General features: G+C 29.8%; 1 protein-coding gene across 1 annotated transcript in view; it reads left to right on the top strand.

Moving 5' to 3' along the window:
- LOC142333930 (uncharacterized) overlaps positions 1–14920 on the top strand; it is a 30631-nt gene extending 15711 nt beyond the window's left edge. Inside the window, exons 4-5 of the mRNA XM_075381552.1 lie at positions 9206–9619; positions 14013–14920. Of these exons, the coding sequence (XP_075237667.1) occupies positions 9206–9619; positions 14013–14140 (542 nt within the window). The 3' untranslated portion in view covers positions 14141–14920. The remainder of the gene's footprint in view (positions 1–9205; positions 9620–14012) is intronic.
- The last annotated feature ends 86 nt before the right edge of the window (positions 14921–15006 follow it).

The raw sequence follows: 15006 nt of genomic DNA on the forward strand, positions 1-15006 counted from the left end.
AACAAGACTGTAACTCATTCTTCCTACTTTCATCTTACTACAAACTTTTCATTCTAATTATTACTTATTTCAGTCATTATATTTGCTTATAGACTTTTGTGCAGACTAGAAAAATATTTTTAATTCTCATTCAAGTGCGAGTTCTCATGTGTGTAACATTCAGTTTTGTAGCTAGCTTTCATATTTGTGGGTATATTTTGTTGTTCAGTCAAATGAGTGTATGTTTATTAAATTAGTGTGTTTATAAAGTGTTTCTTTTTAAACAATATTACTTATTGTAATGTATTAACAAATTCCTCGCAGTTGCGCATTAATCATCCAAACAATTTCTGTTCCATCTATGGTAAGGTAAAGCTGAAGTCTCAGAAAAGAAATACAACTCCATTGATAAAAAAGTCATATGAACTGTATTTTGGATGTAAATTAGATGGTCAGGTCAAACCTTGGGCTCCTCATATTTGCTGTGCTTCTTGTGTAACATTGCTGACCAGTTGGCTAAATGAATCTTGTCACATGCCATTTGTAATTCCAATGGTTTGGAGAGAACCGAAGGATCACACCACAGACTGTTATTTTTGTGTAATAAAGATATCTGGGATAATAGCTAAAACTAGACGTATTGTTAAATATCCTGATATTCCCTCTGCCATGTAACCAGTGCTACACAGTCAAGAGCTTCCAATTCCAGTACCACCAGAAACATGGAACTTAGATGAATATGAAAATGTCAAATCTTTTGCTGACTTATCAGGCGATGAAGATAGGGATCCAAACTTTTTAGAAAATAGATATAATGAACCCCATTTAACTAATCAGTCAGAATTAAATGATCTGGTACATGATCTAAATCTATATTTATGGAGATCTGAAAGTAATAGTGCTTTTACTTTGACTGCAACTTGGATACAATAAGTTCTGTTGCTTTTTGTGCGAGTGGGACAGCAGGAATAGGAAAAACCATTACCTAAAACAGCTGTGGAAAAAGGGAGAGATACTGACTGTAGGAGAGAAGAATGTTGTCAGTTATGCATTAGTAAAATCAGAAAAAGTTTATCTTCTACCATTATATATTAAGCTAGGTCTATTCAGAAATTTTGTTAACGCAATGGATCATAATGGTGCATAGTTTCAGTTTCTAAAAAACATATTCCCTAATATAAATGATGCTAAAATAAAGGAAGGTATTTATTGGACCACATATAAGAAAACTAAAATAGACTGCGTGATATTGTTATCTTGGTAGATGAGGTCAGGGGTGACCACATCAAGGTATGTTAAGTACCTTGGCGTATGGCTGGAAAAGAATGGTACCTTTATTGCCCATATGAGGGAGGCTTTGCTTGGGCAGACTTCTAAGGAGCAGGACCAACACCAAGCAAAACAAAAGGAGGTCAATGTTGTTAGTGGTTGACCATACTTCTGTACATGGTGCCAGCCTGGAGGGAGGCCTGTTAAGATAGTCTCTGCATACCAAACAGTATCCAGCATGGCGGTTGATATTATTGCGGGCGTCTACTCTATTCACTTCCAGGTTGCTCAGCTGATAAGAAGATACGAGGATATGGCTGCATTGGAAGCCAAATAACACACCATTGAGGAATGGCAACTGGAATGGGTGGGAGGGAATGTCCCCACAAAGAGCGGCAGGGACTAGGCGCCTAATACAGAGGGTGAAGCCGTGGATCTGGATGGGGCATCACAAGATGGATGGATTTGTACCTCACTCAGTTCCTCTCTGGACATGGAACATTTGCAGCATATCTACATCAGTTCCACAGGAGGGAATCTCCCCAATGCTTCTACTGTAGTGACATTAATAGTGTGAAGCGTACATTTTTTTGGCTGTTGTAGGTGAATATATGTCAGGATTCAACCTAGAGGGATTGATTACAGATAACAGCATTGATTACTTGCTTAAAGGTTCTACAGAGTGGAATACTGTGGCGATGTTTGAAGCAGGGATGTTAAGAGACCTTAGACAGTGGGGGTGATATCTAACACAATCTCAAGAGAGCGGACTACTACAGGATATGAGCTGCACAATACTTAACTGCAGTAGTGGCCCCAGAAGGGGGAAGTACGGTGAGAAAGGAATTTTTAGACGGCAGGGTCCAGGAATACACAACACAGGCTCTTAACGTTATCCAGCTGAACACCCGTGCAAGTCAGACACTGCCTGGGCCTGCCCAGGCATGTGTAAACGGCATTTTTTACTAGTTTATTCACAAAAAAGAAGTGTCACTAAAAAGTTTTTCAACAGAAAACATAAAAAAATTTAGTGAATGTTCACATCTTGAAACAATATATTTTTCAGTAAAAGACAAACACACTGCAAGCCATTACCACAGCAACACAAACATTTTATACAGTAAGGATACGGTTATGTCTCATATACTTAAAAGGCACTGAAAATTTTGATGTAAATACTTCAAGCTATGAAATCCCTAGCCAAAATGATAGCCATTTAATATTGGGTTGCTCCCCCCATGGTGACTAGTAATATAAATGGTAGTATCATACTAAGAATAAGTTATCTTGAAAAAGGAGCATTTCCTAAATTATATTTTGGTGCTGTAGACCACTTTTAAAAATAACTGTAAATAAAATTAAATGGCCAACTTTATGATTAAAGCTGTTACAGTTAATAACAAACTGATGTTTTTTGTTAAAAATCTGTTTTCAATGCTCTTGCACGCAAGACATGTGACATGCCTATTCTTTCTATCTTAAATATTTGATTAGCTCCCACTCATATGGAAACTTGAAGTGTCAAACAAAAAAAACATCAAGCTATCTACTTTCAAAGAAGGAATATTTGTCAAATCTCATTCATTCATTCATGTATGTTTAATCACTGAAAAACAATTTAAGGATTCTCATACTTTAACACTATATAGGAAGATATTGTATTAAGGATTTTTTAAATGAAATAATATCCCGTCTCTGGCTGATTGTCCCTGAAAAATATGGAAAACTAAACACCAAAACAATCCTAAGTACACACTGAACTCAAATTCTATCATAATTAAATACATCAAACTATATTTTACCTGAAATCCAATGTTAATCATTATCATACATTTTTTTATTATGATTCAGAAAAAAGTTAATCATAATATATAAATAAAGATACAATAAACTTATAAAAGCAATTCTGTGTAACATAGATAACTAATTTTAATGTTTATTAAACATTAAAAAGATATGTAAAGCAAATGTCTTCTACTCATAAAAATGAGTCTTATCACTTAAACTGTACAGAATACAGAAATCCTGTTTAAGGGTTATATAACTTTCCTGGCTTTGCCAATGACAGATTTTAATTCAAATATTATTACTTAAAATATATCATAAAAACTATTAAATATAAAAAGGAAAATAATTTTAAAAATCATTTTCTAAATTTGTTTTTTTTTTAATTTAATAAAAAAATTAAAAAAAAAACTATTTTAGAAATTAATTTCTAGTGTTTTGAAAGATTCTTTCAATATTTTAACTTTTAGTGCCAAATGTAGCAATGTTTACCACATGCAAATTCTACTTCAACCTTGTCTTCAAAAAAATACGGGCAAAACGTTTTGTGAGAAATATACACATACAGAGAAATTTTTAGAAAAAAAATTTGGTCCAATTTGACTTTCTTGCTCAAGGGCTGCCTCATGTAATATTTTCAATAAGTCACTCCTTGAACTCCAGTATGAGAAATACTTGAGAAGTACCAGAGATTATAGAAAATTCAAAAAATCTTTCAATTCTTAAGCCGGATTCCATGGGATACACTTTTTTTTAAATGGTTCCAATGTCATCAAATTAATACTAAATATAGTTCGATTTACAATCTTGAAAATTAAAATTGAAAATCAGGCAGAAGGTACGAAAAAAATATATATTCATCGAAATATTAACCCTATGCCAATTAATATCAAACAATAACAGAATAACAACCAAACATAGTTCTTTAAAAACTAATACCAAAAGTTGACTTTCTCGGGATCCCACATCATCAGACAATACCTAATTCTATATTACATCAAAAAACAAAAAAAAAAAATAAATAAATAAATAAAAACTTAAACAATGAAGAAATTATAAACCTTAACAATTACATAACTTCGATATCACAATTTTACTGCCAGCTGGAATGATGTAAATTTAAAACGTCACGGAACCATTTTCGTAAATGTTGTTGCCAACTGTTACAACTCACTAGGTCTTTAATTAATATATCATGGCAGTAATATTGTGTTATTCATGTTTTTTAATTATTGAGATTTATGTTTTCTTCATTTTTTAGATTTTTATTTCTTTTGCTGTTTTTGTTTTTTGATTAATATGGAATTATGTACTGACTAATGATGCGGGATCCCGCGAAAGTCGACTTTTGGTATTAATTTCTGAGGTTTCTCTGTTACTGTGTTTGGTGGTTTATTTTATTGTTGTTTGATATATATGTATATCAAATATATTGCCAAATATTTATATCAAATTTAAACTTTTTTGGTCAATGGGTTTTCGAGATATGATGCAAAAACTGTTTAGAAATAATATTAAATATCCCCCAACCCTAATTCTGTTAGACTTAAAACTTTGAAATTTTAAACTAACTTCTAAGTACTTAGGCTCAAATTTCTACAGACCTGTAAAAAAGTCAAATTTAAAATTGGTGAAAATTACTCCTCCCTTCTTTAATTTTGTCTAAAATTTTATGCCACACATGCAGAAATTTTTAGGCCATTTTCCAACAATTTATACGGAGATATAATTAAAAATAAATATCTCTGAACTCGTACACACATACATCTTTCAGAAATTTCTATAATTTATTTTATATTTGGATCTTGAAATGTTAGCATTCATAAAATTTTAACACCCAAAGTTTTGGGTCGATCGGTATTCCTAATACCTTTATAAGTACTAATAATGTTTATTTATTTCTTATGCTACGAAGCAGCAATAGAGCTAATACTAGCAAAGTAAACATGTAACAAAATAGAAATTCAGTGTATTTTATCATTTATTCTAAATTAAGTCTTCCAAAATCAGGACTTATTATTAAATAATGAACGACAGGATTTTGCGAGAATAGAAATATTAAAATAATGAGAAATAAATCAAATTTATAACATAAAGAATGGTTTTCAATTAATAAATAGATTTATAAATTTTGTAATTGAAAATGTAACTTGAATGGTTTCATATGATGTTGTAACAAATATGAAAACAATTATTTTTATTAATGAAACTATACAATTAACAAGAATAATCTTATTAATAATAATGAAAATCTCACAAATATAAATAACATAGTCTTATAAATAAATATAAATAACTACATTAAGGAATATATGAAAGCAGAATTATTTTAAACTGACGTTAAATTGAAGATTTGGGTATGGGATCACTACAATCTGCAATGTCTGAAATATACATATATGCAACAATTTGTGAAAACTAATAGTGTTATGCAAAAGCATAAGGTTTTGCTTTGGGTTAGATATTAGTTATATATAAAATGAGAAAATGAATATAAGAAAATTAATAAACTAAATTTGTATAACATTTATAAGGAACTTACCAATGAAAAGAAGGTGTTTATTAGTGGATGCAATGGAAGGTTTGGTGAATAGAAGGAAAGGAAGAGGAAGGAAGAGATTACAAATGATGGATGGGATTATGGAAAAGGGAAAATATGCTGAAACAAAGAGGTTAGCAAAGGATAGAACAAGCTGGAGAGCAGCATCCATGACGACCTGCCATAATGGCAGAACACTATGAATGAATGAATATACGTGTAACAAAAATTTTTAATTTACAAATGAAATAGATAAAAATGACAGCATTTTATGTAAACATAAATGTGGAATTAATAAATAACAAAATCATAAGAGACGTTTAGAGGAAACTGAATTATTATGTATATATATATACATATCTCATAAAGATTCTAACATGCCTTGAATATATTCTAAGTCTTTTAAGTCTTTAGAAAGCCTTTATAAATATGATCTGTAGGGCATAGAGATATACTAGTAATGACAATATTAAAATAAACAAAGAAATTGAATATATATAAAATATATCAAATGTAAATGGATATAATAATAGTTTTTATTGGTAAAATAATTAATAAATTGCAATAATAATGGATAACAGCCAACAGCATAAACATATTACACACAATAAATATATTACTCTTATATACGATAACAATACTACAAATATCACTAATATATCTAATAAAAAATTATATAAAATTGTATATGTGCCTGATTAACCGATAAATATATTTTACAAAGTAGAAATATTGTTAATAAACATGAACTTTTTGGAATATATAAAATCAATTCTAATGATTATGATGATATAATACTGTATATAGGAAAGACCACCAGGTTGTTTCTGTATATACGTATACAGGAAAAACCACTAGGTGATTTATAAAAAGGTTTTCAGAGCACTATAATAATTACAAAAAAGGTAATAATAAATTTTAAAATGTTACAGAACACCTAATAAAAAATAAACAAAAAATTACTGACATCAACAATAATAATTTAGAAATTTTAGACTAAATATTAATAATAATAATAATAATAATAATAATAATAATAATAAACAAATTGATATATTATAGAAATATTATAAAGGTGACAAAAGAAATGATAACTTTTGAAATGTGTAGTGGCAATCATGTACAGTTGGCAGCAATGCTTTATGCAGAGGCAATTCTTGCCAGTTAGCCATCATAAACATTCAATAGCATGCTTTTGCCATAAAAATGTCTTACAAAACCAACTATAATTTGAAAGGTGCACAGAAGGAGTTGTGACAGTATTAAAATTTAGGGTGTGTTTCGTTAAAGAATGTACATTAAAAAGTTTTAAGAGAGTGGATCGGCTATGAAAAAGAAACAGACAAGACAATGAGTGCTCATTCTCGTCACAATATTGATGCTGTACGCGTTTCAGTCATACTGAGCCCACTGCATTCAATTCATAAACAAGCAGCTGTGGTCGGGTTATCCTGAAAAAGTATTTGACGAATTCTTCATTTTGACTTAAAATTTCATCCTTACAAGTTACAGATCATGTAAAAACTAAAAGAGAACAATCACTGGTTCTTCTTTGATTTCTGTCAATGGCAAACATTAACGAGGACAATGAATTTCTGAACAAGCTGTGGATATCAAATGAGGTACATTTCCATTTCACAGTTTATATGAACAAGCAGAACTATCATCACTGGACAGACAGCAACTCCGATGAACTTCATGAGGAAACATGCTCTTCACACAGTACTAAGGTAACAGTATGGTGTGCAGTTTCGTCACAAGGGGTTCATTGGATTATACATATTCATATCATGAGGATCGAATCACGATGACTATCACTTCAGATCGGTATGTTCACATACCGCAGTGTTTTGTTACACCTGCATTGAACAATTTCCCATACCATCATGAAGCCTGGTTTCAACAGGATGGTGCAAAATTACAAACTGCAAGCCAATCAGTGGCAGCTGTGTGAGAAATATTCACTAACTGTTTCATCCCAAGATTCAATGACATTCCTTAGCCTCTAAGATCACCAGATTTGTCAGTTTGTGTATTTTTCTTATGCGGAGATACCGTAAGAGTGTGATGTATAAGTGTTGGCCAAAGACACTAGGTGAATTTTAACAAGTGATTCAAGACAGAATTTAAATCGAGATATGTAACTGAAAAAATTTGAAGATTGCAAAATAATTTTGGATTTTCAAATATAAATGTAATAGAAATTTAAAGTAATCTACTCATTGATATCACTGTTTATATGAGTAACAAATTATTAAATCTACAGATCAGAGCATAAATTAAATATCTTTGTACAAACACTAGAATTAATCAGAATTACATTTTGTGAGAAAGTTTGCATTATTTTATCTTGATGTATATTATGTAATAATTCTTGTAGTAAACAAAGTGATTTGGCTGATTTTCTAATAAATAGGCTAAGTGATTGGATTTAGGACTGTTGTAATATTTAATTGTGTACTTCCTGTTTTTATTGCAATCGACTGGACCAAAAGTGTCCAAAAAAGTCCAAATCCAAAACGTTTGGATTTTTTTTGTCTTCAGTCAGTTGACTGGTTTGATGCAGCTCTCTAAGATTCCCTATCTAGTGCTAGTCGTTTCATTTGGGTATACCCCGTTCATCCTACAACCCTAACAATTTGTTTTACATATTCCAAATGTTGCCTGCCTATACAATTTTTTTCTTCTACCTGTCCCTCCAATATTAAAGCGACTATTCCAGGATGCCTTAATATGTGGCCTATAAGTCAGTCCCTTCTTTTAGCTATATTTTTCTAAATGTTTCTTTCTTCATCAATTTGCCGCAATACCTCTACATTTGTCACTTTATCCACCCATCTGATTTTTAACATTCTCCTTTAGCACCACATTTCAAAAGCTTCTAATCTTTTCTTCTCAGGTACTTCAATCGTCCAAGTTTCACATCCATATAAAGCAACGCTCCAAACATATACTTTCAAAAATCTTTTCCTGACATTTAAATTAGTTTTTTATGTAAACGAATTATATTTCTGACTGAAGGCTCGTTTCACCTGTGCTATTCGGCATTTTATATGGTTCCTGCTTTGTCCATCTTTAGTGATTCTACTTCCCAAATAACAAAATTCTACCTCCATAATCTTTTCTCCTCCTATTTTCATATTCAGTGGTCCATCTTTGTTATTTCAACTACATTTCATTACTTTCATTTTGTTCTTCTTTTATTTTCATGCGGCAGTTCTTGTGTAGGACTTCATCCATGCCATTCATTGTTTCTTCTAAATCCTTTTACTCTCAGCTAGAATTACTATATCATCAGCAAATCGTAGCATCTTTATCTTTTCACCTTGTACTGTTACTCCGAATCTAAACTGTTCTTTAACATCATTAACTGCTAATTCTATGTAAAGATTAATAAGTAACGGGGATAGGGATCATCCTTGATCTATAACATTATATTTGATCCAGTTGAGAAAACGAACAAAAGATACTTAACAGTTTCTTTTTCCAAGTACGGCTGTGCTGTTTCAGAATGACTGGTGTTTCCTGACTAGTATCATGGCATTTACAATTACTTAGTTATGAGTGTTCATATAATTAGATATTAAATATTTGGTAAAAATAAATTTATTTATTTATTTATTATTTTTACAGTTAAACATGAGTTAATGACAGAAATACAAGAAACTTATCAAGATTTTGTAAATAAATTTAATACTACTTATGAATCTTCAAATATCAGTCAAAACAATAAAACCTGCCTAAACTGTATTAGAAGCTTCATAGAATATGATTTACAAAGAGTAAAGAGTGTAGTTACGTTTATAGAAAACAATCCAGAAAACTATAAAACATTAGTCAAAGATCATGAAATTGTAATAAAGGCTAAAGAGGTTTACAGAAATTATATTGCATATAATTTTTTCAATGAATATTGGACACATATATGTTTAAAAAATTATCCACATGAATTAGTCAAACATTTTGAAATCAATGAACCTGAAAATTTAATTAAAATTGGGAACACTGATGGACTCACTAACTGTATTTTTACTTATGTTAAAACCTGTAAGTATTTTTTTTAGAGATATCTTTCTTTTTCCTGTTTATATTTCTATTAAAGTTACATAATCACCTTCTTTTAAATTACAAAATTATGAAATTGGTATTGTAATCTTACATCATTAATAAAAAATGAAGGCTTAATAAACAAAATAGAAGTTAAATAACAATAAACAAAAGAGCTTAAATAAACAAAATTGAGGCTTAATAAGTTAAAATAATGAGTGTCTTTTATGTCTGGTAAAATACAAAAATATGTACTTTAATGTCGCTTACTTGGTTAAACTTCAAAAACTCTTCGTTTTTTCTCTTCTCTCTCCTTTTCCTTACCTGGTATCCTACAAATTTAGCACAGACTCATAATTGTAGTAGCATTTTTCTTCACCTTCTTGCATAAATCACTGCAGAAGTCCATCAATGAATTTTTTTTGCACCTGGTATTTTTTTTTTTTTTTGTCGTCAGTTATTTGACTGGTTTGATGCAGCTCTCCAAGATTCCCTATCTAGTGCTAGTCATTTCATTTCAGTATCATCCTACATCCTACATCCCTAATAATTTGTTTTACATATTCCAAACCTACACAGTTTTTTCCTTCTACCTGTCCCTCCAATATTAAAACAACTATTCCAGGATGCCTTAATATGTGGCCTATAAGTCTGTAACTTCTTTTAACTATTTCTCCAAATGCTTCTTTCCTCATCTATTTGCAGCAACACCTATTCATCTGTTACTTTATCTACCCATCTGATTTTTAACATTCTCCTATAGCACCGCATTTAAAAGATTCTAATCTTTTCTTCTCAGGTACTCCAATCGTCCAAGTTTCACTTCCATATAAAGCGATGCTCCAAACATATACTTTCAAAAATCTTTTCCTGACATTTAAATTAGTTTTTGATGTAAACAAATTATATTTTTGACTGAAGGCTCATTTCGCCTGTGCTATTCAGCATTTTAATCGCTCCTGCTTCGTCCATCTTTAGTAATTCTACTTCTTAAATAACAAAATTCTTCTACTTCCATAATCTTTTCTCCTCCTATTTTCACATTCAGTGGTCCATCTTTTTTATTTCTACTACATTTCATTACTTTTGTTTTGTTCTTGTTTATTTTCATGCGGTATTCCTTGCATAGGACTTCATCCATGCCATTCATTGTTTCTTCTAAATCCTTTTTACTCTCAGTTAGAATTACTATATCACCAACAAATCGTAGCATCTTATCTTTTCACCTTGTACTGTTACTCCAAATCTAAATTGTTCTTTAACATCATTAACTGCTAGTTTCATCTAAAGATTAAAAAGTAATGGGGATAAGGAACATCCTTGTCAGACTCCCTTTCTTATTAATTCTTCTTCTTTCTTCTGTTCTTCAATTATTACTGTTGCTGTTTGGTTCCTGTAAATGTTAGCAATTGTTCTTCTATATCTGTATTTGAACCCTAATTTTTTTTTAACATTGAACATTTTATTCCAGTCTACGTTTTCAAATGCCTTTTCTAGGTCTATAAATGCCAAGTATGTTGGTTTGTGTTTGTTTAATCTTCCTTCCACTATTAATCTGAGCTGTAAAATTGCTTCCCTTGTCCCTATACTTCTCCTGAAACCAAATTGGTCTTCCCCTAACATTTCTTCAACTCTCCCCTCAATTCTTTTGTACAGAATTCTAGTCAAGATTTTTGATGCATGGCTAATTAACCTAATTGTTCTGTATTCTTCACAATTATCTGCTCCTGCTTTTTTTGGTGTTATGACTATACCACTCTTTTTGAAGTCTGACGGAACTTCCCCTTTTTCGTAAATATTGCACACCAGTTTGTATAATCTATCAATCGCTTCCTCACCTGCAGTGCGCAGTAATTCTACAGGTATTCCGTCTATTCCAGAAGCCTTTCTGCCATTCAAATCTTTTAATACTCTCTTAAATTCAGACCTCAGTATTGTTCCTCCCATTTCATCCTCTGCAACTAAATCTTCTTCCTCTATAACACCATTTTCTAATTCATTAACTCCATATAACTCTTCAATATATTCCACCCATCTATCAACTTTACCTTTAGTATTATAAATCGGTGTACCTTGTATAGATATGTGTTTAACTTCGAGCTCATATTCTACTTCATCTATTTTTTAGGTAATCTTTTTGAATAGTTCATCATCATTCCCTAACAACTTGAAAGAATTACGTACTGTACAGACCAGTATGTACAAAAAAAAAAAGATTTACATCACTAATAAAATTGTGTTATTTCATGAGTAGATTAAAGAAACATACAAACTAGTGCAGGCATTATAAGTGGATACTTAACTGGTATAATTTTTCATGAATTATGCAAATATGTTTCTGTTTTTTGTTAAAACTGCCCCAATTAATGGTTGCCCCAAGTAACCGGTGGTCCTGTTAACTGGAATTTACTGTACTTACTTCCATGTAAGTGGTAAGCATGTTCTCCTTTCATCCACAGGATTCTAAGTTAGAATCCTGATCAGACTCAGCATTTTCACACACCAAAAATTTCACCCAACATAAAGTAACTATATTTGAATGTAAACTTGTTGCTTTGAAAGTAAATTAGTAAAAATAAAGTAAAAAATAAATATTATGTTTTTTATTAAATTTTATATATTGTTATTAATATATAATATTAACTTTTAGTCAGTTTTATATTATTGACTTATACTTCCTTAAAATGAGAAAAAAATATATAATACATTTGAAATAGAGACCCTGAAGTTAAATGTGCTGAAAAAAATGATTTTTTATTAACAGATCATTAGAAATCAAAATGTAAGAAAAAAATGTTTTTCTTATCATGCGGAAAAATTAAAAACCAATTAGTTCAGTTATAAACAATATTATGTTATTTTATTTATCAGAAATTATAAGATTAAATTTTTATTACTTTTTTTGTGAGAAAATGCAGTTTTTTCTCTTAGCGATTTATGTTTTTCATAAATGACATAGAAAAAGATAAAATTGAATATTAACCCATTTATAATTTATTATCTGATAACTTGAAAAGTTTCATTATTTAATTTTCAGAATGATTAAAATTTCTAATATACACTTTCAATAAGAAGGAAAATCAGAAATTAAAGGGAAATTCTTATTTTTCTTCCATCACATCTCTTGCAACACTGACTGTTGTGATATAAATCATATCATTTGTACATTTTGGAATATTGTTTCATCATTAGCTGCTTATTGTAATACTTAAAAGTCAGTGTTAAATGAGTGCTCTTTGTCCGAATGCACAAAGAAAAAAAAGGAATGTCAATCAGAAGGGGTGATACCAGCAGAAAGTTTTTTTGCGGAATGCAACAACATGGAGAAAGTTGTTTGACTAAAATCAAGATCTACAAATGGATTAATTTTTTTACAAAAAAATGGATTTCTCTCTTTGACAAACATATAAAAGTTAGGCTTCCACTTCAAACCATAATGACAATAACGAAAAGATTAGGCAAATGACTCACAATTGGTGAATTAAAGTTACAAGTGAGTTGAATATAAAAAACTTATCTCAGCATTTCAATCATCCACAATTCATTAAACTTTCAAAAAGTTGTTCTCACTGGATTACAACTGACAGACCTCAACAAAGAGAATCATTTGAAAATTCACCAAAAGTTTTTTAAAAATGTTATGAAGATGAAATAGATTTATATCGGAAGCAGACAACAACTAATAATGAGTGATGGGTTCATCACTTCGAACCCATATTTCATTAAAAGTAAACAACAAAGTTTACTCTGGAAGAATTCTTCATTTCCTGCAACAAAAAAAGCTCAAAACTCATAAATCTGCAGGAAAGTTGATAATGGTGATATTTTATGATATGGAAAGTCCAATTTTTATTCACTTTTCACTTAAAAGTAGAGTGGTGAAGTCAAATTCAAAAGGGGTGATTTTGTTTCGGGATAACGCTCAATCTCATACAATCAAGAGAACAATCCTACACCTGTAAGATCTCATTTTTGAACTGCCTGATCATCCACCTACAGTCCTGACCATAGGTCAAAATGGTTTTTATCTTCTTGATCCACCAGAAGATGAGAAGGAATTATATAAAGATCTGTTGAAGAAGTCAAAAATCTGTTACACATCAGGCCAAAACATTTTTTCCAGAAATAAATTTTTAAGTTTGTTAAAGATGGACCAAGTCCAAAGAAATAAGTAAGATTCTTTTTTTTAATTTAACTGTACTTTTTAACTTACCCTTGTATTTTTAAAAAGAGGTTTTTTGTGTTGTAAACAAGTATTTGGAATTGGTAAATTTTTACAATTTTTTTATTTATTTTAGTCTTAATTTGAATCTACAATATTAATATTTATTTTAATGATTTTATAAATAAGTAACTAATAATTGTTTATTTATTTGTTTTCTATTACCACCAGATGAACTCATTGAACAAAAGAATGAAGGAGATACATCTGAAGCTCATAAAGTTGATGATAATGATGATGATGATCATGATCATGATCATGATGATAATAATGATCCTAACAATAATAACACTAAATGAAGGAAGACCTACCTATTTTTGCCAACATTAACAGTTTCATAACTGAAATATTGATTATTATAATATAATTTTATTCTATATATATATATATATATATAATTTTAGTTTTAACAGCAGTTTAAATAAAAGTATTCTTTTATTAAAAAAAAAAACATTTGAATTTACAGTAGATTTTACAGCATAAAATATACTTATTGTTGAAACATTCAGTTATATCATTTAATGTATCATGTCTTTTAAAAAAAAATCATTTATACGTACTACATCTCTTTAAAAACTAAATTTCTTACCAAATATAGTAAATCTGTTCATCTACACTTTTCAGACAAATCTATTTAAGAATGAATTATTAAGGTAGCTACAAAAATAATTTTTTAAGCTCAAATTCTAATGAAAATTAATAGTAATTAATTACGGTCAATTAATTTCTCTACATTTCTTAAACTCCTCAATTAAATATGAAACAAATTAATTGATTCCTTAGATAATAACTTTTCTCGTAACTCTTCACCCCTTCTAATCCTTTAATACTGGGGCATTATTAAGCTTACATCTTTATAACGTAACAATGTTTTTAAGCTTATGCCTTAATAATGGCCCTGAGTCTAGATTAGTTATGAATTAAAGTTAATCATTTAAAACTATAGTTCTGATGATTTGTTGGTTATGGAACTAAATCACTTATAATTATAACTTCTGCTTGTTATGAAAGAAACCTTTATTAAAACATGAAACATTAAACTAGAAAATATTCAGTAATAAATTATAAAGTTAAATTGAGTTTGTTGTGTTTTTTAATCAAATATTTCAAATATATGTTTTAATAAACATATTTCACACATCTGTATAAATAAAAATGTAAATTA

This window comes from Lycorma delicatula, chromosome 13 (assembly GCF_047948215.1).
Source record: "Lycorma delicatula isolate Av1 chromosome 13, ASM4794821v1, whole genome shotgun sequence".
Taxonomy (NCBI): domain Eukaryota; kingdom Metazoa; phylum Arthropoda; class Insecta; order Hemiptera; family Fulgoridae; genus Lycorma; species Lycorma delicatula.